The following is a 22,128-nucleotide window of genomic DNA, read 5'->3' as shown; positions in this document are numbered from 1 at the left end:
CTCCCCGACCGGCTGGTCTCAGCAACAGTAATTAAAATTAAAATGCCAGCCAGCCTCGGCGCTACTATTCGTGTAAACCTCGACCTAGACATAATTAATGTTCCATTATCTCCAAGGGAGACAAGAAAGCCTGTGTGGAAAGGCAAGCGCAAATATCATTAATATTATACATCTGTGCTGGGTGCAATGGAGGGAGGGGAGGGGCCGGTGCAGTCACACACCTGGTGGCACCCACAGCTCGGCCACGTCGCCATAGCCTCTGCTGGACGACAGGGGATATGGGGTGCGGTCGGGCACATCCGGGTGCCGGGTTCCCAGGAGGCTACCCCGGGTGAAGCTCACAGGAACCCGCCCTGAGAAGGTTCCAAGTATCCCCGCTAGCTGTTCCTGTCACTGTCACGTGAGGTCAGGAAGAAGAGCGAGCAAAGGTTTCTGGGTGGCGGCGGATACCAAGGGATCATCAAAGGTCCCGTTTTGGAGGTCACATAAAGTCTCTGCCTTAGGGTTCCTCCCCAAGCCCCTAAGACCCAGTGCCAAAGTGCCAAGAGGAGCAGGCGAATGCGCGCGCGCAGAACTCACCCCGCCCCCGGAGCCCCGCCCACCCAGCTGTGAGCCCCGCCCTCCTGTCTGTGCGCCGGCGCGGGGCGCCCGCTGGGCGCGAGGAACTAAGGGAGGGCGCGAGGCGCGCGGGCCCGGGAGCGCGCGCGACGCCGGCAACCTCGCTCGGCCCCAGGTCACCGCCCGTGTCGCCGGCTGAGGCGGCCGCTGGGGCCGGCGTCGAGGGCGTGGTGGCTCCGGGCGGTGGGGGTCTGTCCACCCCAGGCCGCGCTCGTTGCCCCTCGGGCCTCTCCCCTCGAGCGCACAGGTGAGTCTCCCCTTCGCAGGGCGGGGCCGGTTCGCGGCCCCTCGGAACAGGTTTGCAGCAGCTCCTGGGTGATGGATCCCCAGGACCCCTGAAAGTTAAAGCAGCCTCAGCTACAGGAGCAGCTGCCCAGATCCTCCAGGACCCCCCTAGACGCTGCTAAGGACCAGCCGCCTGATCCCCAGGATGTCTCCCAGCAGCTTCGGGGTGACGTCCTGCAAAACACCCCTCGCTCCCAGGTCCTTTCTCCTCCACCAGCAATTTCTCCACCAGCTGACTTTTTGAAAGATGACAGGCCCAACCTGTCCCCGAGGGCAGGAAAGGTGTGGCTAGTAAAACGGAGGTGGCAGCAGGTGGAAGCCCGACTCCCCTCCCTTTTCCCCTCCCCCAGGATGCAGGAATCGTCGCGCTTCTCTGCTTCCCTGGCATCTGGAAACTTGTCCGCTTCCTCCTGAACCATCGCGCCTTCAATAGCTGTCTGTTTCCAGGTTGCCGGGTTCCAGTTTCTGTGCGAAATCTCATCATCTCCTCTGGGGATTAAGATTCTAGCGGCTCACGTCCATATTTCAGATTCAAACTAGGATTATGAAGAGTGATGTTTTATTGTAGGGTTTAAAACAAACAAATACTCGCGTCCCAGTATTGAAAGCTATCTAGTACAATACATTTACTTGAACTTTTTGTACAAGTCTCTCATCTACTATATGGCCAGAGAAGTAATTGACCATCTGTAGCTGTGATTAGTGATTACTTTAAAATGTTATTTTAAGAACTGGGTGTGGCACGCGTTTATAATATCAGCAAATGGGAGGCTAGTCTGGACTACATAATAAGGCCCTGTCCAACAAAACAAAATAAAACCTCCTATCTTAACGCCGTTACCTCTGGTCCAATATATCAATAGTTAGTCCTGGGAGATGGCTCAGCAGGTGCAGACAGACACTTGTTACAAAGCCTGACAGTTGGTGTTCCCGGATCCCAGGGACCCATGTGGTAGAAAGAGAGAACCAACTTCTGCAAGTTGTCCTCTAACCTACACCTGAGTGTTGCCGAGGCCACAGTCAAACACAAACATTCAATAAATACATTTTTTCAAAATAGTGTGACTGGAGGGATGCCGGCTGTTAAGAGCACCTACTGCTCTTGAACAGAACTGGGATCTCATTTCCCAGCCCCAGGGTGGAACTTCCGGTCCAGCTGATCCCACGCCTCGTCTGACCTCCGAGGGCTCGTGCACACACCTAATGCGTGTACACACACATGTAGTCACATACTCAGAAGTAAGTAAAAAGCCAGAACTTAAGAACATCGTAAGTCTCAGAGTCTGGGTGTTTACACAGCATGCACAGTCGTTCATTTCGATGGGGATTTCACATTAGCTAGCGTTGTTATACATAGGATGTGGGAGGATTATGAAAAAGTTGGAGTCAGTATATCCTGTTACTCCTTGCTCCAGCTGTACAGTTTGCTTTATTGGCAATCAGTTTCCAAGAGAGGAGGTTTTAGTGCTTTGGGGGAACACAGGTTTATTTTATTTTTTATTTTATTTTTACTCTTCAATCATGACATATTTTAAGGCTTTAAAACCTTGGCGTGTTCAGTAACCCATGAGAAGCAATGCTGCATGATGTTACAGGAAACGTGTGGGTCCAAAGGGGGGAAGGTATGAAGCTAGTATGACTAAGAACTCCAGACCTGCCGCCCAGGCGGTGTTAGCAATCTTCCACATTTATTAGCGCCTGATCTAGCTCCAAAAACCTACAGAAAGCTCAGCTTGGCCCGGAGTGATGTAGCGCTTGACCAGCATGCTCGAGATCTCAGGTTTAATCCTCAGTATGAAAACAGGAAAAAAATCCTCCAGCCATTGAGCTGGGGGTTGCATTGCCCTGGAGAGAACCATCAGCTCTGCTCAGGGGTCTGAGTTACATGCAGCAAACCAAATAGAGTCAACTACTCTCCCACAGGCCTGCTCTGGTGGGTGGTGCCTCCATGTTGTCTTTCTCATACCAAGACACAGAGCAGGAATGTCACCAGTGGTCGGAACAATTATAGATTATCAGCAAAAATACTGTGACTTTAGATCCAGAAGACACTCAAAATACAGAAACGTAATTTTTAAGTTTTTAAAGTTTTATGTGTGTAGCCAGGCAGTGGTGACGCACACCTGTAATCCCAGCACTCTGGGAGGCAGAGGCAGGCAGATTTCTGAGTTCGAGGCCAGCCTGGTCTATAGAGTGACTTCCAGGACAGCCAGGGCTACACAGAGAAACCCTGTCTGGGGGAAAAAAAAATCCAAAAAACAACAACAACAAAAAAAAGGTTTATGTGTGTTGACTGTTTTTGTCTCCTTGTTATATGTGTCACAGACATGCCTGCTGCCCTCAGAAGTCTGAGGAAGGCAGTAGGCTATCCTGGGGTTATTGATGGTTGTGAGCCCCTGTGTGGGTACGGGGAACTGAACCCAGATCTTCTGCAAGAGCAAAAGACAGCTCTCTAGCTCCAGAAAGATAACTTTTAAAAATTCGTTTTTCAGGTGTGTGTGTGTGTGTGTGTGTGTGTGTGTGTGTTTATGCATAGGAGCACGTATCTGCGGGGTCAAAAAAAGGACATTGGGTTCCGAGGAACTGTAGTTACAGGTGGTTATGAACTACCGGAGGTGAGATCTAGGAACCTAACTCGGGACCTCTGCAAGTGCAGTGCGTGTGCTCTTAGCTGCTAAGCCATCTCTCTATCGCTCCAAATCTAAACCTTATAACCGATTTTACATTAATGTTCACCAACTTTATTATGTTGATTCTTGTCATTACTACTACTAAAAAAAAAAAAAAAGAAAAAGTAGTAAAGTTCCACCTGTGAGTGCTTGCTGAGAAACGGAAGGTGGACCACGGCAGATCGGAACGCCAGAGTTGGCAGTTCAGTTTCAAGCAAATCTGCCTGAGAGATTAGAATGTTCCCCGAGTTAGGAAACATAATATTTTTGACAAATTCTAGAGGAGAAAGAATTCACCTTTTTCTCCTCAGCTGAAAGTGCTTGGCACTCAGCCCTCGTGGCTTAGCTTTGGTCCCGGGCTGGTGCTGCAGAGCAGATGGTCTCGGTCCTTGGAGGCTTCCCACTCACATCACGTGTCCATGAGGAAAACACTGCTGGAAGCCAGCCAGGCCCAGGCAACCCTGGCCATGATGCTAGGCCCTGATCCCAGCACCAGTTGCAGGAATCACGGATAGAGCCTTTGTGCTGAGGACAGAACCCGGGGCCTCCTGAGGCCAGGCGCGGACTGCAGCTCTAAGCCATGGCTTCAGCTCTGTAGTGTTTGTTTACCGTCCTCACGAAACCAAGGTTAGCTTATCTCTGTCCATACTTCTCTTTTAAATTTGAACTGCATCAGGAAATTCTGAAGTGGTTGACTTGTGTGGGCTTGTAAGAAAACAACAACAACTCTTAACGTATTTTCATCAAGATAGCCGGCATCTACCTAGTAATGGCAGATAATGGATGACATAAAACTTTGAGACTCTAGAGTCCTGTAAGGTTCATGCAAAGGCCTGTGGGCCTTTTCCAGCTGCGTTTTAAATCTGTTTTTGCACTAGAAGCAGGTGACTTGCTCAGTGGCTATCTGGGAGCTCAGTTTCCTGATAGGTTCTCTCTGCTTTTCTCGAGGTCATACAAAATGCTAGGGGTCTGCCCCCCTTTAAATTGTGATTTACTCAGATGGTTTTTTTCCTCTCTCCATGTTGTAGTCTAATAGCAGTTCGAACAGTAGTTCTGGCACTATTTGGGTCCTTTCAACCAACACGGCAACTTGATTGACACATGAGGCTTGTGTTAACTAGTTGCTCAGCGAGGTCCACGTGCAAAGCATTACTTGAGTACAAGCATTTATTTCTCCTCATGTCTTTATTGGGTGTAAGATTATTGTTATTTACATTTTGTACTTGAGGAACCGAGTACAAAACCAAGGCAGGTTGTTTGGTGAGATGGCTCAAAGTGTAGAGGCATTTCCTGCCAAGCCTAGCAGCCTGTGTTCCACATGGTAAGAGAAGCAACTCCCAAAAGCTGTCCACTGAGTCTCCCACACACCATGCCACACGCCAGCAAACACACACACACATACACATGCACGCACTCACACACCACTACTACCACCACCACCACCAGAAACAGATGGGTAATAAGACAGATGGAGTCATGTGTCTGAACAGGGTCCTGTGGGGCCTCAGAGTTCCTGCGAGGCCAGAGTTCCAGTGTTGAAGGTGTGACGTCTTCTGGGGATACTTGAGGATTGATCAGATGTGTTCATAGTTCTGCACAGTCTCTCCTTTTTATGAATATAAATGTGTAAGTCCTAGAACAAGATTACTTAATGATCATCTAATTTGATCTGGGCTGGGTGGGATAGGCCTGTAATCCCAGCTAGTGGGGAAGCTGAGTCAAGAGGATCAAAAGTTCAAGCCCTTTGGGCTGGAGAGATGGCTCAGCGGTTAAGAACACTGACTGCTCACCCAGAGGTCCTGAGTTCAATTCCTAACACCCACATGGTGGCTCACAGCCATCTGGAATGAGATCTGGTACCCTCTTCTGGAGTGTCTGAAGACAGCTACAGTGTACTTACATATACATAAAAATAAATAATTTTTTAAAAGTTTCAAGGCCTAACTAGACCAAAGTGGGTATCCAGAGCCAGGCTGAAGAACTTAACACGACCCTGTCTCTCTGTATCAAAATATGGGTATAAAGAGGGCTGGAGCAGTGGCTCAGCAGGTAAGAGCACCAACTGCTCTCCCAGAGGTCCTAAGTTCAAATCCCAGCAACAGCATGGTGGTTCACAACCATCCATAAAGAGATCTGACACTGTCTTCTGGTGTTTGAAGACACCTACAGTGTGCTTACATATAATAATAAATAAATCTTTAAAAAAAAAAAAGGTCTGGGAAGCAGCACAATGGTAGAGCATTTGCCCAGTAGGTAAGAGGCCCTGAGTCCATCTTAGTGCCATAATAAATGAGTAATTTTGAAGGAAAAATCATTATTGTGGCCATTATTAGGACAATTAACAATATTTGAATTTTTTTTTCTTCGAGACAGGGTTCCTCTGTGTAGCCCTGGCTGTCCTGGAACTCACTCTGTAGACCAGGCTGGCCTCAAACTCAGAAATCCACCTGCCTCTGCCTCCCAGAGTGCTGGGATTACAGACGTGCGCCACCACCGCCCAGCTAACAATATTTGAATATAGACTAAAATAGAAAATACTATTATACTGTTGTTAAATTGATGGGTTTTGCTGTGTAAGAAAGGGATCTTGCTTTCATGCTGCCTTGGGAGTATTTGTATTACAGTATGCTTTGTAATAGTTTTTCAATAGTTTTAAAAGGCTGTTGGGTAACTCAAGATAGGATGTGTTGTTTTGTTGGAGACAGTATCTCTCCATAACCCTGGGAAGGCCTGGAACTCACTGTGTACCCCAGGCTGACCTGGAACTCATGGCAATCCTCCTGACTCAAGCTCTTGAGGACTGAGATTACAGATGTGAGCCACCATGCCTAAGACCATTGTTATCCTTTCTTTTTTGAAGTATCAAAAGAAAGCTAAGCTGGGTGGTAGTGGCACACGCCTGTAATCCCATACTCTGGGAGGCAGAGGCAGGCAGATTTCTGAGTTCGAGGCCAGCCTGGTCTACAGAGTGAGTTCCAGGACAGCCAGGGCTACACAGAGAAACCCTGTCTCGAAAAAAAACAAATCCAACCCCACCCCCAAAAGAAAGCTAACCCACGTTGAGGATAGAAAAACAGGAAATGGAGATATAACATTCTAAATCAAGCAAAGGATTGTCCCCTATGCTCTGTTTTTATTTCATTCTCTAGTCATATTGGAGGAAGGACCTCGAAAAAAGAAATAATTGTCAAAAGTAGAGTGGGGCGGAGGCTGTAGCCCGGAAGCAGAGTATGGTCTAGCATGAGCTAGGCCAAGGATTTGATCCTTTGTGCTGCACATGTGCAGGCTGAGCATGGGCTGGCTCTCCTCCCTGCCCCTGGCCCCTGGCCCCAGGGAGCCCCACCTGCCTGGCAGTGGTCAAGAACTCCTGGAGAACTATCAGCCTCTGCCTCCGGAGCGCTGGGATTAAAGGATGGACCACCAGGCCCAGCCTTCTCACATCTTTTAAGAAGGGGAATAAATAATAAAACAGAAACAGCTGATGCCTCTGATAGACAAGTTGCAAACAGCCCACTCTGCGCTGAGGGATAAACTGGATTGCTTACATCGTTTCCTAAGCCACACAGCCTTGGACAAGTTCCTCACTTGTTCTTTGCCTGATGATGTCCTCCACAACCTCTGTGGGAGCCCATCTCTAATTCCTTACAGACTTGAATTGTCTTCTGTCAGTGCTGACAGGCCGGTGACATGAAGCACAGTGCTGTCTGTGTTTGCTCAGCTGCTTGTCTGCCCTTCCTAAGCATCGATGAGTCAGAAACTGTGACGGGCCTGGGAACTGAAGGCATGGGAATTCTGGTGGCCAGGGGCATTTTAAACAGTCATGTAAGCTCAGAGCAGAAAAGGGAGCACAGTTTTGAGAGAGTCTAACCTCTCATAAAAGCCACAGTAAGACATGTTCCTGGGGGACTCTCTTCAGACCCGAAGGTTTGGGCACAGCAATGTAATTTAAAATAATCAGCTAAAAACTGTCAGACCCTGGGATACCCAGGTAAACATATGTTTAGCACAAAGCTAAATATCTAAGTGTAGATCTAGGGGAAAGGTCCCGATCCCCAAATATGGTCATCTATGGATCCGTAGCTGTCAGCTGTAGAGGGTAGAGCCACCAAGGGGCGGGGCGGCCCAGAATTTCTTAGAGACATGGTATGTTTCCATACCTCCCATGCTGTGCCAGGCAGACCCAGTTCTCATTTCCCCAGGACTTTGGTGTTTCATGGCTTAGGAGCCATTGTGTGAAATACAATATAGTCCTGGCACATGGAAACACAGAATCAGGACACCAAGCTGAGAACTAAGATGCTAATAGCTCCAGAGGGGACTGGGCTGAAACCCCAGAAAGACCCAATGAGCCTGCATGGAGAGGCTGGGAGAAGGAAGGGGCATCGGGACGTGCACTGCCAAAGGTGGGCTCTGGGGCCTAGGGGGTCTTCACGTCAGCAGTGGGGGGAGTTGAGGCCAAGAGAGGCGGGCAGCCAGCTCCTGAGACTAAAGCGGGCGAGCGGATTGTGTGCACATCCCCCAGGAAGTGGGCAGAAGGGGGAGGTTAGGCAGAGCAGCTGGTGGGGACCCCAACACCAACAGGAAGAGGAGCATTGGGGAATCTGACAGTGTAGCAGGAAGGATGAGAGGCCTTTGGGGAATGTAACTGGCTGGCCTATAGGAGAACTGTTTGCCTTGCTGTCCCCAGCGCCTGGCAGTAGGTGCCCAGATATTGACAGAAACAAGTAGAGATACTATTTTTTTTCCTTAAAATTGTCTTGAGGTGCTATAGAATGAGAAACTCTGCTATTTCTATGCCATACTTAATAACCAGTAGGCAATGCGGTCTATGTGCACAATGCATCTACAGCCTTGTGTCTTTACAAATGAAGGGGGAACTCAGAAACGGTCATACTAACCATGACCACTCAACGTCCCTTTCAGCCCTGAGCTTTCTTCAGTCCCATGCCACCATCTTGAAATGTCATGTCCTAAGGGCCGCTGCAGGATGAATGTGGTGTGGTTCTCTGAAGAGGCAGATTCTGCCCCAGGATTTTACAGAGGGACAATATCAGCCTCTGGCAAGAGGCACAGTGGGTAAAAGTTCAGAAGTGCATCCCCTAAGTTGTGTGCTGTACATGCTTGCATTGCGTGTTCATGAACACCTTCTAAAGGGAGCTGGGGACTTAATTACGTAGGAGTCTGCTCAGAAAAAGCAGGCTGGATAAGAAAGGCAGAGCCTCACAGACAGCATCTCGGGGCAGATGGCGAGCAGATCGTGTGGGTGGGATTCTGCTGGGCCTCTTCCAGTGTTTGCCATCTAAAACCCAAAACAAATATGTGAAGGCCGCGCTGGCTCCCACCTTCCCTGTCTCTGCTTGTAAACTCAAGGACATGTTGACGCGATCACTCCCATCACCCTTCCCATCCCACTTGCACCGGAAAGCACTTGCTTTTTTTTCCCCCTTCGTATTTCATTGTCCCATACAATCTAAGCAAATCAGATTTGTAGACAGGAAACTCACTCATGAGACCTGGAGCTTACTTAAATACTGATTGATCTTTCCTGGATTACATCGTTTTGCTTGATGAATTGCTGTCTTGAGAAATAGATTGAGTGCCACATTACAAAGCCTTCACATTTTTTCCTCTCACTTTTTTTTAAGCGGTACCTGGCAGGCATCCTAGAACTCTACCCACAGAGAAGATGCTCCGAGACAGCCTCAAGTCTTGGAATGACAGCCAGTCGGACCTCTGCAGCAGCGACCAGGAGGAGGAAGAGGAGATGGTCTTCGGGGAAAATGAGGACGATTCGGAGGAGATGATGGACCTAAGCGACCTGCCCACCTCGCTCTTTGCCTGCAGTGTTCACGAAGCGGTGTTTGAGGTCCCAGAGCAGAAGGTAGGCGCGCACCCTGGCCCTGCGCTCGCTCGCTCGCTCGCTCGCTCGCTCGCTGGCTCACTCCGTGGGAGGCGAAGAGCGCTTTGGTCTCGTGATGTGACACACGGAGCATATGCCACACCGGCCCCCTTCCTCTAAGGAGAGTCTCGGTGTGCCACCGACAGGCATAGTTCAGGGCCAGCCCTCCCAGCGCACTTGAGGAGCATTGGCTTTCAGTGAACTGTGAATCAAAGAATGTGCTTTCTAGTCATTCATTTATTCGTTGAGTTTCAGACACTAGTTGAAGAAAAATGTTTTAAATATTTTACTTAAAGATATTAAAAGTACACACTGTGTTTCATTAACACATTTTGTGTACATGACGTGTTTCTGCCATATACACCTGTTATCCTCTTGGGTGCCTTTCCTACCTCTACTAGTCCCCGCCTTACCCAGAATGCTGCTGCTGTAGAACTTTGTAGACTAGGAGGAACTGCCTGTGCTCAAGATGGCTGTATGGCTCAGGCTGGCCCAGGATTGGCTGTGTGGCTCAGGCTGGCCTGGAATTGGCTGTGTGGCTCAGACTGGCCTGGGATTGGCTGTGTGGCTCAGACTGGCCTGGGATTGGCTGTGTGGCTCAATGGCCTGGGATTGGCTGTGTGGCTCAGACTGGCCTGGGATTGGCTGTGTGGCTCAGACTGGCCTGGGATTGGCTGTGTGGCTCAGGCTGGGCCTGGGATTGGCTGTGTGGCTCAGGATGGCCTGGGATTGGCTATATGGCTCAGGATGGCCCAGGATTGGCTGGTTCAGACTGGCCTGGGATTGGCTGTGTGGCTCGGGCTGGCCTGGGATTGGCTGTGTGGCTCAATGGCCTGGGATTGTGTGGCTCAGACTGGCCTGGGATTGGCTGTGTGGCTCAGGATAGCCTGGGAATTCCGGTGAGCCTCCTACCTCTAACTCCTGAATGCTAGGATATATCATAGGGTGTGTCCCCACGCCCAGCCTCCAAGTGATTTTTTTAAAACCTGGCTTCTTTCTCCTTGTCTTCTTCCTGCGCTCATTAAAGACGCAGTTTGGCTTTTTCCTGGGGCTTACTGGGACTCTGGGGCTATGAGGAATAGCTGTTAGCTCATTATTAACATTGCGTGTCTTGCTCTTTATGGTTTGAAAGGAAAAATGGATTACCTTTTAAGTTACTTATTAACCTGCAGGAGAGGGAGAGGGAGGGAGAGGGAGAGAGAGAGTGAGACGGTGTGTCCATATCTGCCCAGCACATCATAAAAGCCTACCTTTCTTTCTTTTTTTTCTTTAAGACATAGTCTTACTGTGTGGCCCAGACTAACATCTGGGCAGTCCTCCTCAGCCTCCTGAGCACTGGGATTACAGGTAGATGCCACCATTAAGATGGTAAATGTTCTAGTCTGTATGCAAAGAATTTCCCTTTGAGTGAGAGTGGTTCTCACTCTGTAGCCCAGCTGGCCTTCCCTCCAGTGTCTTCAGGAGTAGAGCAGGATATGTGCTCAAACGCCTGCAGAGGAAGACTCCGTGCCGACCAGGTTGGGGGATAGAGTGTGAATTCAGCAGTTTCTGAGTCCCAGGATGGACAGTCCTGTAGTCCATCATCAAGGTGCTGAAGACACCGGTTCACAGCCAGGTTCAGTAAGGCTCTCATAGGGGCATGTAGCCTTGAAGAAGACCTGTGAGAATTAGAACATCAGCAAATAAAGGAATCTTCAGCCAGAGGAAACCAGATCCCCTCGGACTAGTCAGACAGTGTGAGGAGGGAATTGCAACAGGCATTCTGTATGGCCAGCTCTCAGGCTCTCGGTGCCCAGGTTAAGAGCCCTGGGCTGGGAGGTGGCTGTCCGGCCTCCTGCAGAGCACCGGGGTACTGAGGGGAAGCTGCCTCTGATGGGGGTGGCATCCTCGGGCGTCCCAGCAAAGGGCACCAGTAGACAATGTACTAGGCTTAGGAGAGTGGTGGAGAGGCTCAGGGCCTGAGAGGAGAGCCTGTGTGGTAGGTGTGGCTCGGGGAGGCAGGGTGCTTTATTTACAAATGCTCTTTCTTTGCTCAGTTCAGGCACAGTTTAGGAATCTGAAGCATCCATCTTGTTTTCTCATCCCTTAAGAGCTCTGACTTTGATGATAGAGATGATTTTCTGTGTAAGAAAGCACATTGAACCCAGCCCTTAGATAAATCAATGAATGTAGCATCCCCGAGTTCAAACAGTCGCTGATGGAAAATATTCTGCTAAAATTTTTATCTAGGCCGGGTGGTGGTGGCACATGTTTTAATCCCAGCACTTGGGAGGCAGAGGCAGGAGGATCTCTGGAGTCAAGGCCAGCCTGGTCTACAGAGTAAGTTCTAGGACTAGCCAGAGCTACACAGAGAAACACCGTCTCAGAAAACAAAGCAAAACAAAAATCATATCTAGCACTGAGCATGTCCAGGTTTAATCCCAACACAGGGAAGACAGAGGCAGGGGGATCTCTGTGAGTTGGAGGCCATCCTGGTCTACAGAGGAATTTCCATGACAGTGAGTTCCAGGCTAAGTGAGAGATCCTGTCTCAAAGAAAAAGAGAAAGAGGGAGAGAAAGAAAAAAAAGAACAAAAGGGGAAGTTGTTTTATGCTGAATATTTACAGATCTTCCTCATTCGTAAGCAAGATGGTATAAAAACTATCCGCCTCGTGTTCAGGGTTGTGGTCATCTAGCGGTGCTTTAGCACATCAGGGAAGAACACCGGTTCCTTGTCAGTACTACCCTCTTTATATCCAGCACTTACGACAGAGCATTTTGGATCTGAGAGGATCTTTGGACCATTTTTTCTTAAAGTTATAGTCACAAAATTTCTTTGGGGAGAGTGAAATGGCTCCCTGGGAATTGATGCTTGCCTCTCAGTGATGTCAGCCTGACAACCTCCTCAGAGACCCACAGGAAGGTGGAGAGAGTGTGCATGCGACCTCCACATGAGCCCCACACCCTCCAGGGCCAGCTGTCCACGCTCCCACTCGTGCACACCAACAACCGTAAATACACATTTTAGGTTTACGAGCCAATAGTGGAGCGGAGCTTCACACCAGTGAATCTGTTTCAGGATTTTTCTCATGGTAAAGTTTTGACTCGACAGAAGATTGAGTTCTTGTTGATTTTCTTTGGTTTCTTTGTTTGCTTCTGTTTTATTTATGTGTATGTGTGAGTGGATCCCCAGAGAAACAGATGAGCGTGATGGATCCTTGGAACTGGAGTTGCAGACGGCTGTGAGCCGTGCTGTGGATGCTGGGAACTGAGTCTGAGGCCTCTGTAGGAGCAGCAAATGTTCTTAGCCCCTGAGCCATCTCTTCAGCCCTGGTTTTCATTTTTAGAACCTTTCCAGGGTTATCTGTATCTCAGATGGTGGAGTGCGTGCTGTGTGAGTTCCAGGGTCTTAGGGTTATCATTGCTGTGATAGAACCCTGCGACTGTAGCAGCTTGGGGAGTTCCCATCACCATCACCGTTCGTCCTTGAAGTCGGGCAGGAACTCAAGCAGGGCAGGAACCTGGACGCAGGAGCTGACACAGGAGCTGAGGCAGGGGCCGTGGAGGGGCGCAGCTTACTGGCTGGCCCAGCCTGCTTTTTATTTATAGAACCCAGGAGCACCTGGACTGTGAGAGACCTAGTCTTTAAATATCAAAAGGTAGGAGGTGATTTCTCTGCGCTATATTGTGTGCACACGCTAAGTGGGAAGTTGTTCGGGCTCTGTGTGGGGAAGAAGTCATAGGAGAGCCCACCAGTGTGTGAGAATGCAAACAATGCCGAGAACAATGAGGAAAGCGGGAAGGGTCTGCGAGCAGCCGTGTGTGTGTGTGTGTGTGTGTGTGTGTGTGTGTGTGTGTGTTGTCTTAGACATACCTGCGGTACCTAACAAAGCTAGCCATTTTATGTAGGTGCAGATGATTGCAGACGTGAGTGAGGCACGGGGTATCGGGATATCGGGGTACCCACTCTGAATATCTGTGAGAAAGGAGGAACCACAGGGCGCGGGACATGAGTTTGCCCGGCCCTCCTTAGCAGGCCTCCCGTTAATAGGAACATTTTGTCTTCCCTCCCGCTTCCCTCGGCCCTGCTGTTCCCCGTGCAGGAGAGGTTCGAGGCCCTGTTCACCCTCTATGATGACCAGGTCACGTTCCAGTTGTTCAAGAGCTTTCGCAGAGTGAAGATCAACTTCAGCAAGCCCGAGGCTGCGGCGAGAGCGCGGATCGAGCTGCATGAGAGCGAGTTCCACGGCCGGAAGCTGAAGCTGTACTTCGCACAGGTAACGGGGTAACTAACGGGGGGTTAATTCTGTGGCAGCGCCCCGCCCCGCGGCTGCGCCCTCGCTCACAGCCTGCTACAGTTCTCCCTCCAGCGCACAGGTAATGGGGAGTTAGTTCTGTGGCTGCACCTCGCGGCTACGCGCCCCCCCTCCAGCCCACTATAGTTCCTCCAGCACAGGGGTCAGAGGTTGGTGAAACCAGCAGTCACTGAGCCAGGGACGCAGCACTTTTCTTCTTTTACACATGCACAGTTTTATGTATTTTAGGAGCACACTAAGCCTTCTTTCTCTGAGACTAACAGCTAAGGGATTCGTTTTTCTGGCAGTTTTGCTTGGCTAGGGCTCTGTGGATGGGAAACACCTGACACTTCAAGGTTGGCGGATTAAACATTCTGTGTGGCTAACATGGCGCTGAGGATGCGACATCCGTGGGAAAACAGAGCAAAACCTTCAAGGGCCATCAGGATGGCCACCAAGCCCGACAGCCTGAGTTTGATCACTGGAATTCATCTATGGGTGGAAAGAGGGAACCCATATGTGTCCTTTGACGACCACATATGCAATTTTCTCTCTTCTGAGATAGGCGCTCAGTAGTGTGTTAGCCATTCCCACTGAATTAGTTAGGGTTTCCGTTACTGGGATGAAACCCTGTGACCACAAGCACCCCGGAGGAAAAAGTTCATGTAGTTTACGTATCCTGAATCACCATTCATTGAGGGAAGTCAGGACAGGAACTCAACGTGGGCAGGAACCTGGAGGCAGGAGTCTTATAGAACCCCGGACCGGACCACATCCACAGTGGGCAGGGCCCTCCCACATCGGTGACTAAGGAAATGGTCTACAGGCCTGCCTGCAGTCAGATCTGGAGGCATTTCCTCAGCTGAGGTTCCCTTCTCTTGACTAAAGCTTGCGCCAGACTGACATACACTCACCAGCACACCCACGGTAGCAAACAACTGCGAGCCAACTGTAAAGGAAGAAGTCTTGACTCCCGGTTTGGAGTTTTCGGTCTGCATGTGATCAGCCCTTTTCCTCTGAGCCCGTGTGGAGCAGCACATGGGGCAGAGCAAAGCTCTTCACCTTGTTCACGGGAAACAGGAAGAGGAAGGGCTGGGGTCCCCATGACGAAAGGCCTCTTGCCTCCTAAAGGCTCCCAGTTTGACCTCTCGGGGAAGCAAGCCTCTGTCTACCATGTAGAGCCCGAGTGTCACTTAGAGCCCAGACCATGGCCGTAGTCACTGCTCTGTGTTCATCTGTCCGCCTGTCTATGCATTTGTTCTTTCAGTCACCTCACATTTATCAAGGGTCCAGGGCCTGTGGCCACTCCACCACCACTCCAGTCCACCTGGAAGGTCTCAGACAGTCTGAGAGACAGTTTTAATCACCCCCGCCAAGAAAGTAGCAATTACCATAAAGTTGGAAATGAAAGCCCTGTGATGGTGGCTCATACCTTTAAACCAAGATTCTGGAGGCAGAGACAGGCAGATCTGTGAGTCTGGTCTACAGAGCGAGTTCCAGGTCAGCCAGGGCTACACAGAGAAACCCTGTCTAAGAAAAGAAAAGGGGCTGGTGAGGTGGCTCAGCGGTTAAGAGCACTGACTCCTCTTCCAGAGGCACTGAGTTCAATTCCCAGCAACCACGTGGTGGCTCACAACTATCTGTAATGGGATCTGATGCCCTCTTCCAGTGTGTCTGAAGACAGTGACAGTGTACTCACATATACATGAAATAAATAATAAATATTTAAAAAAAAAAAAACAAGAGGGGGCTGGAGCGATGGCTCAGTGGTTAAGAGCACTGACTGCTCTTCCAGAGGTTCTGAGTTCGAATCCCAGCAACCACATGGTGGCTCACAACCATCTATCATGAGATCTGATGCCCTTGATGCCCTCTTCTGGTGTGTCTGAAGACAGCTACAGTGTCCTTACATATAATTAATAAATAAATAAATAAATAAATAAATCTTTAAAAACAAGAAAAGAAGGAAGCTGCTCACCAGCATGTCCCCCTGCAGGTGCAGGTGTCCGGGGAGGCCCGGGACAAGGCCTACTTACTGCCACCACAGCCCACCAAGCAGTTCCTCATCTCCCCTCCCGCCTCGCCCCCTGTGGGCTGGAAGCAGAGTGAAGACGCCGTGCCCGTGATCAACTATGACCTGCTCTGTGCCGTGTCCAAGCTGGGGCCAGGTACTGCGTCCATCTGTCCGTCCATTCCGCTGTAGCTCTCGGCATTCTCGGACATAGCCATCCGTGTGGTGGAGGCCTAGTTCAGCACGGGGTGTAGAGCATCCAGTGGGCGGTGCGTGGCCACACCCGGCTGGGTTCACACTCCAGCTGTGCAGACCTCAGCTGGTCGGTCGCCCAGCCTGGGTTATCTGAGTGTGTCAAGGGTTAAACACATATGCAGCAAGGTGGTTTTAGCCATTCAGCTAGGAGTTAACACGCGGGCGGTTAGCACACACACTCGCTGCGTTCTCTCTGCAAGCCAATCAGCTGTGTACATGCAGCTGCCTCAGGTGACAGTGACAATGACTTACCACCCTTCCACGTCCTCTTCCTTTCTTCTTTTCTTTTCTTCCTTTCCCTCTCTTCTTGCTCTGACTCACTCATCTATAATAATGCGAAAAGCTAATCCCCTGATGTTAAGGTCAGGGTGTCTCTTTTAGGGCCCTTCAGAGGATTTTGAGAAGGAGCTCTGCGCCCCTGGACAGTTGAGCTCTTAGACATCAGAGGCCCTACGCTAGACACTGCTGCGCAGAGCCTGGCCCTTGCCTGCACGGTGACCTGACTCCACTGTGAATGTAACTAGCCCAACTTAGTTATTTGTAGAACAGCGGGTAGCATTTATATTAGCATTTTAAGTAGGATTTACGTGATCTAATCAATGGGTTCTCGTCTTCTTCCTAAACACAAAGCCAGAGTAAGCACGGAACATAGAGATGAGAAAGGTTTATTACCTACAGGAAGAGACAGGAGCTATTTCCAAAGCAAGCCCTCCCTGAGGAAGGACGCTTGTGTGTATTCTCAGAGCCACAGGCTCACTCCTGAGCATGCTCAGTTGAACGTCACGGAGATGGACATGGTGGACAGGGTGTTCCCGTGCTCAGCCTGCACCATGACGTCTCACCTGAAAATCAGAGGGCAGTTTTAAGGTATATGCTAACAGGAGCCTGCCCTGAAGGTGCCCGGAGTGCTTGGACTTTAACTCCCAGGGCCCGGGACAGGAGGGACAGGGTCTTTACAAATAGAATTTCTGCAGGGCATGGTGGTGGTCAACACACTCAGGAGGCAGAGGCTGGCAGCCCTGGGAATTCCAGGCCAGTCTGGACTACATAGTGAGACTCCAGGGAGTTAAAAAAAAAATGCTAGGACTTAGAGATGGATGCAGAAGAATTAGAGTTCAAGGTCAGCCTCCGCCTCAGCCACAGCAGCAAGTTTCTAACTGGCCCAGATTTCGTGGGACTCAGTCTGAAAAATTCAGCCACCACAGGACGTAGTAGAAGAGGAAGTTGGGAAGAACTTAATTCCTTCACTGGGAGTAAGGCTCCTTTCTGTGCTTGCAGGGGAGAAATACGAACTGCACGCAGGAACCGAGTCCACCCCCAGTGTGGTGGTGCACGTCTGTGAGAGCGAAACTGAAGAGGAAGAAGACACAAAAAATCCGAAACAGAAAATCACGCAGACGCGACGCCCGGAAGCTCCCACGGCAGCACTGAGTGAGCGGCTGGACTGTGCGCTGTGAGCTGCTGCCACCTGCGCCTCCCACTACTGCAGCTGCGCCTGCCTAGGAGCGCAGCCCAGGGATGCTGTGGCATCCAGCCGGCTGTTGGGCCAGCCTCCCCAGGCCGGAACGTGGGGTGAAGTAGCAGATTCGGCCAGCTGTTTGAAATTTCCAACAGTATTCTAAATGGCACTTTAAGTGACAGGGTTAGCCCTGAGCTTGTGACACCTGTCTCCTCCACCAGAAATATTAGTTCCCTTGAACCTGTAGAGCATTGGGTACCACAGGCCAGAACTAGAGTCACCTGGGCGCTACCATTTAAAGATTTAAAAATTAGTCTTATGATTTCAGTACTTTGGTGTGGGTATTTTTTTACAGGTATGGCAGTGTCTGACAAATGTATTGAGCAAAGGCTGAATGTTATTATTCAGTAGACGTGACTTTTTTTTTTTTTTTTTTTTGCACGAGAAGAAACCGAGATACAAAATCATTGGTAGAAGTCATTTCTCTCAAGAACTTTTTCACTAGCTTTAGGAGTGAAAGGCCGAATGACTGAGATTGTCAGATCCAGATGTCGTGGGCAGATGTGCTCCTGGCTCTCCTGGCTGGGCGTCTTACTTGGCAGTCAGTGACAGTGGTGCACAGAACTCTGCTCCAGCTCAGCCTGCCCCAGCTCTGCTCTGCTGGGGGAGCCCGGCCTCTGCCGGTGGGTTGTGTCAGCAGGAGGCTTGGCTGGTGGCTATGGAGTTGTAGCCTGTGTGACAATTCTTCAGTTACTCTCTTTCCTTTCCTGACACTGGCCTGCTACTGCCTGAGGTTTCCTGTGCTGCGCGTGTGATGACGGATGCTAGTCAGAACTAACTCTAGAAGATAAGACTTTGTGAAGACCGCTTTAAATTGGGGGAGCTGGTTCATTTTTGTTTTCTTTGAAGACAAGGTTTCACTTTGTAGCTCCCGAGCCTCGGGTCCTCTGTGATCCTCCTGCCTCAGCTTCCCAAGTGCCAGAATTACAAGGATGAGCACCATGCACTTCAAAGTTTTCCATTCAAGTATTTCAGCTGTTTGGAAAGAAAAATCGCTTGTACTTCCCCCCACCCCCCCCCACCCCCTGTGGATTAGGGAGAGGAATAGTTCTTTTGCGGTGGTTGAGTTTTTGTTTGTTTGTTTATTTGGTTGTTTTGTTTTGAGACAAGGTTGCACACGGTAGCTCGGGCTAGCCTGCAACTCATTATGTAGCCCAAGCCAGCCTTGAGCCCCAGACCACTCTCTTTCCGCAGGTGTGGACACATAGTTCATGCTTCCCTTTATGATGAACATGTCCACCTTTGCTTGCAGCGCATACTCGGATAGAGCTGCTACTTACACTTGAAGATGTGTGGTTTGGCCCTCCATAGCTCACTCAGCATCACTGGTCCCTTGCAGGCTCTCCTGCCTCAGAGTTTCATGCTGCAGGCACATCAGCCGCTCCTCTCTCTCTCTCTCTCTCTCTCTCTCTCCCTCTTTCCCCCCCCCTCTCTCTCTCTCTCTCTCTCTCTCTCTCTCTCTCTCTCTCTCTCTCTCTCTCTCTCGCACAGCAAGTGTTGAGAGCTGCAGGCGGCTGTGAAGGGGCTGGTGCGGAACAGAAAGGAACATAGCTGCGACTGCAAAGAACGGAACATGGAGAAAGGAGGCCGTGGGAGCCGTGGACTCTGGGTGCCGTGTAGGGCTGAGTCCTTTTAGTGGTAGGGCTGATGTCATGAGTGTGATTTCATGAACGTGTCACACACACGTTTTCTGTCTTACTAAGACGGGGTCTCATGCAGTCCAGGTTGACCTCAAACTTGATGTGTCCCAAGAATTCCCTTGACTCCTGCTGCCCTGCCTGTGCCTCCCAAGTGCTAGGACTGCAGGTGTGTGCCGCCACTCCTAACAAGAACAGAAGAGGTGTCCCTTGCCTTCAGATGCTGTCGGCTGCTGAGCCCTGCACTTGCCCTTGGGAAGCCCCATTGTAGATTCAGTTGAAGATTACCATTCCACCCGTGCTGGTTTTTGGATCCACGTCATCTGCCAGATAAAGTAATTACGCGTGTGTCTTGTTTTGAGATGATGTCTCAGTGTCGCCCAGGTTGGTCTCAAACTCCAGGCCTCACTGGGTCTTCCCAATTGAGTGGATCCAGGCCCAGGCTGCTGTAATCCTGGAACTTTGGAGGCAAATGCAGTGGATCAGGAATTCAGGGTCATCCTTGGCTACACAGAGCTTTGTGTTGCTGAACTCAGCAGTTTGCAGCTTTTGATTGTAGGTTAGACCCTAGCTGCCAGCAAGGATGTTCTCAACAGTTGTGAGGTTTTTGTGTTCCCCGCTATACAGTACATGTTCTAATTTTCTAAGTGATCATAACCCAGTTTTTAAATTTGTCTTGGCCTTCATTTTCTACGCACCAACTAAAGAACATCTATTGATTTTTTTTTTTTTTTAAATCAAGACGTTCAAATCTTTTGTGCACAATATTACCCTGGTCGCCAGTAGTCGGGCTGGGACATTTTGTGGGTTTCCCTGGCTGTTCACATGCATGCAGTTAGGATGTAAACAGTTGTAAGTTAGAGAGGACCCAGGCTCAAGGAATGCATAGAATTAAAGGTTCGCTAAGGGGTGGCCCTCTCCCTCCGCTTAGAAAATCAACGTCTATTCAGCACTAAGGACGGGCCTAGACTTTATGTTCTTATGGAAACTCTTTTTAGACCCGAGGACTTAGTTTTAAGAGGAAAGCTTTGAGCGTAGTTAACCTGGATGCGTGCCAGACTCCCCGACGCCTCGGCACATGCCTACTCGCTTGCCTTCTTTCCCACGGAGCCTCAGGCCTCCCTCATCAGATGAGCCGGGTCACCTTCCCACTCCCTCGTGCTCCCTAACACATCTGTCTTAAAGGAAACATCGTCTGGGGGTGGCAGCACTTGCCTATAACCTCAGGCTGCAGGAGGCTGAGGCAGGAGGATTGGGAGAACAAGGCAGCCTGGGATACATGAGTAAACCTTCTCTAGGAATAAGGTGTTTTCCTGTTCTTGGTGTGACAGTACAGAGGAACACAAGTCCTGGGGAAACACTTCTAGCCGAGAAGTCTGTGTTCTAGACTCAATCTACACAAAATTACGTACACGGAATGAGTAAGATGTAGGAACCTTGAGTGGCCACGTGACAAGTGACTATTGGTGTTCAAACGCCCCTGGTTATGTTCACCAGAGCCATCGTCCTCCTCAGAGTGCCACAGTTTCCTTCCGTCTCAAGTAGAGCACAGTTCAGTCAGGATTTCCAAATGTATTCAGCATGGCGGCATATCCTGTCATCTCAGTGCTTGGGAGGCAGAGGTACGGGGACTTTGCAAGTTTAAGGCCAGCCTGGGCCATGTAGCAAGACCCTGTGTCATCAACAGGGGGTTCCTGGGTGTACAGGTATCCCACTGACAGATAACAGCAACTGTGTGTCTCTGGCTACAGCTGGGAACATGCCGTATTCCCTGTGGTTCCTAGTCAAGGCTAGAAGTGATCTCAGATAAGGTCAACAACATGCAGATACCTATGAACTTGGGTTCATGCTTTCTCTTGGAAACCGGCAGTGCTTGAAGTGGGTCCAGAGACCCTCGCAGGTCCCACGTGGCCTGGACCGGATGTGCACCCTTGACCTAAGGAGGATTTCTTTTCTATCTATGCAGATAATTCGTGGTTGTCTGTACTGTTCCCTGTTGGTCCCCACTCTTCCTGAGTCGGATTGAGGACTAAGGAGGAGCAATGGGTGTCCTGTGCCGTGCCGCGCCCTCTGCCGTCAGCCTCTGAGTATTTATTCACGTCACTTGTGTCTTTGAGGTGTGAGAAAGCATTCACAGCACATTGATCTTCATGACTGAACCTGCAGCTGGATTTACTCTCGAATCCATCATGTCTGTGGTCCCCCTGGGCCTGCGCACTGTAGTCAGGCCTCGCTGCACTCGTGGGAACTGGTCAGTGAGCTCTGTCCCTGTGTCCCCTGATTTCAGTGTGCTTGACGTGACGAGCCGTAGTTCACTATCAGCTTCAACTGTCCTGTGTCCTAACATTCCTTTGTCCTGTAAGGAGGGGACAAAGGCACACTGTAACTTGGAGGACATTTGTGATTACCTGTAACAAATTTTGATGTTGAAACGAATAAAGAGTTGTTCTTTTTTTTTAAGTCAGTTCGTTGAGAGGTCTCTTCGGTGAGAGGACAGGAAGCTCTGCAGACAGGGGCCCTCTGTGTGCCATCAGTGCTGCCAGGGTCGCACATCGGTGTGCTCGTCCACAGCAGAGAGCCCTGCAGGTCTGCGCCACCAGACGAAGCTCCGCCCACCTTACTCCTCAGCTAAGATGATTCACTGCTGGGGAAGAACAGCAAATTCGGAACTCCACATTCCAGTATTTAAAGCAGAAATGGCTGTTGAGTTATAATCTGTTGTTTTCTTTTTGCTTATGACATAAGGACTCAGCCCAGGCTACCCTCACAGTTTTTATGTAGCCCAGACTGGCCTGGAATTCCTAATCCTCCTGCCTCCTCCTGTAGCAGTAGCCAAGGCTGGCCTCAAACTTGCTGTGTAGCCCAAGAGGACTTTGAACCCCAGACTCCACTCCCCAGGTGCTGGGATTAAAGATAGATACTACAATGCCCAGCTTCTTTTTTTTTTTTTTTTTGCTTTGT

The 22,128-nt window shown here is 50.0% G+C and overlaps 1 protein-coding gene across 2 annotated transcripts; it reads left to right on the top strand.

The window, feature by feature from the left end:
- Positions 1 to 630: 630 nt before the first annotated feature.
- Positions 631 to 21,627, top strand: Rcan3 (RCAN family member 3). 2 transcript variants are annotated; one of them, XM_052177741.1, is made up of 5 exons: positions 631 to 865; positions 9,218 to 9,453; positions 13,554 to 13,727; positions 15,742 to 15,913; positions 21,134 to 21,627. In XM_052177741.1, exons 2-5 carry the CDS (start codon positions 9,259 to 9,261, stop codon positions 21,181 to 21,183), a joined length of 591 nt encoding a protein of 196 aa, XP_052033701.1. In that variant the 5' UTR covers positions 631 to 865; positions 9,218 to 9,258; the 3' UTR covers positions 21,184 to 21,627. The 2 variants fall into 2 exon arrangements, with proteins under 2 accessions (XP_052033701.1, XP_052033700.1); XM_052177740.1 differs by lacking the exon at positions 21,134 to 21,627 and adding an exon at positions 17,290 to 17,937.
- The last annotated feature ends 501 nt before the right edge of the window (positions 21,628 to 22,128 follow it).

The sequence above is a fragment of the Apodemus sylvaticus genome, chromosome 3 (assembly GCF_947179515.1).
Source record: "Apodemus sylvaticus chromosome 3, mApoSyl1.1, whole genome shotgun sequence".
NCBI classification, from domain to species: domain Eukaryota; kingdom Metazoa; phylum Chordata; class Mammalia; order Rodentia; family Muridae; genus Apodemus; species Apodemus sylvaticus.
This window is presented reverse-complemented; position numbering and strand designations above follow the sequence as displayed.

What these genes read in the sequence shown, in the direction of transcription:
- Rcan3 (XM_052177740.1), top strand. Translation starts at nt 9,259, where the DNA reads ATGCTCCGAGACAGCCTCAAGTCTTGGAATGACAGCCAGTCGGACCTC. An exon ending in TTGAGGTCCCAGAGCAGAAG is followed by an intron (nt 9,454 to 13,553) that starts GTAGGCGCGCAC and finishes TTCCCCGTGCAG; the next exon opens with GAGAGGTTCGAGGCCCTGTT. An exon ending in TGAAGCTGTACTTCGCACAG is followed by an intron (nt 13,728 to 15,741) that starts GTAACGGGGTAA and finishes GTCCCCCTGCAG; the next exon opens with GTGCAGGTGTCCGGGGAGGC.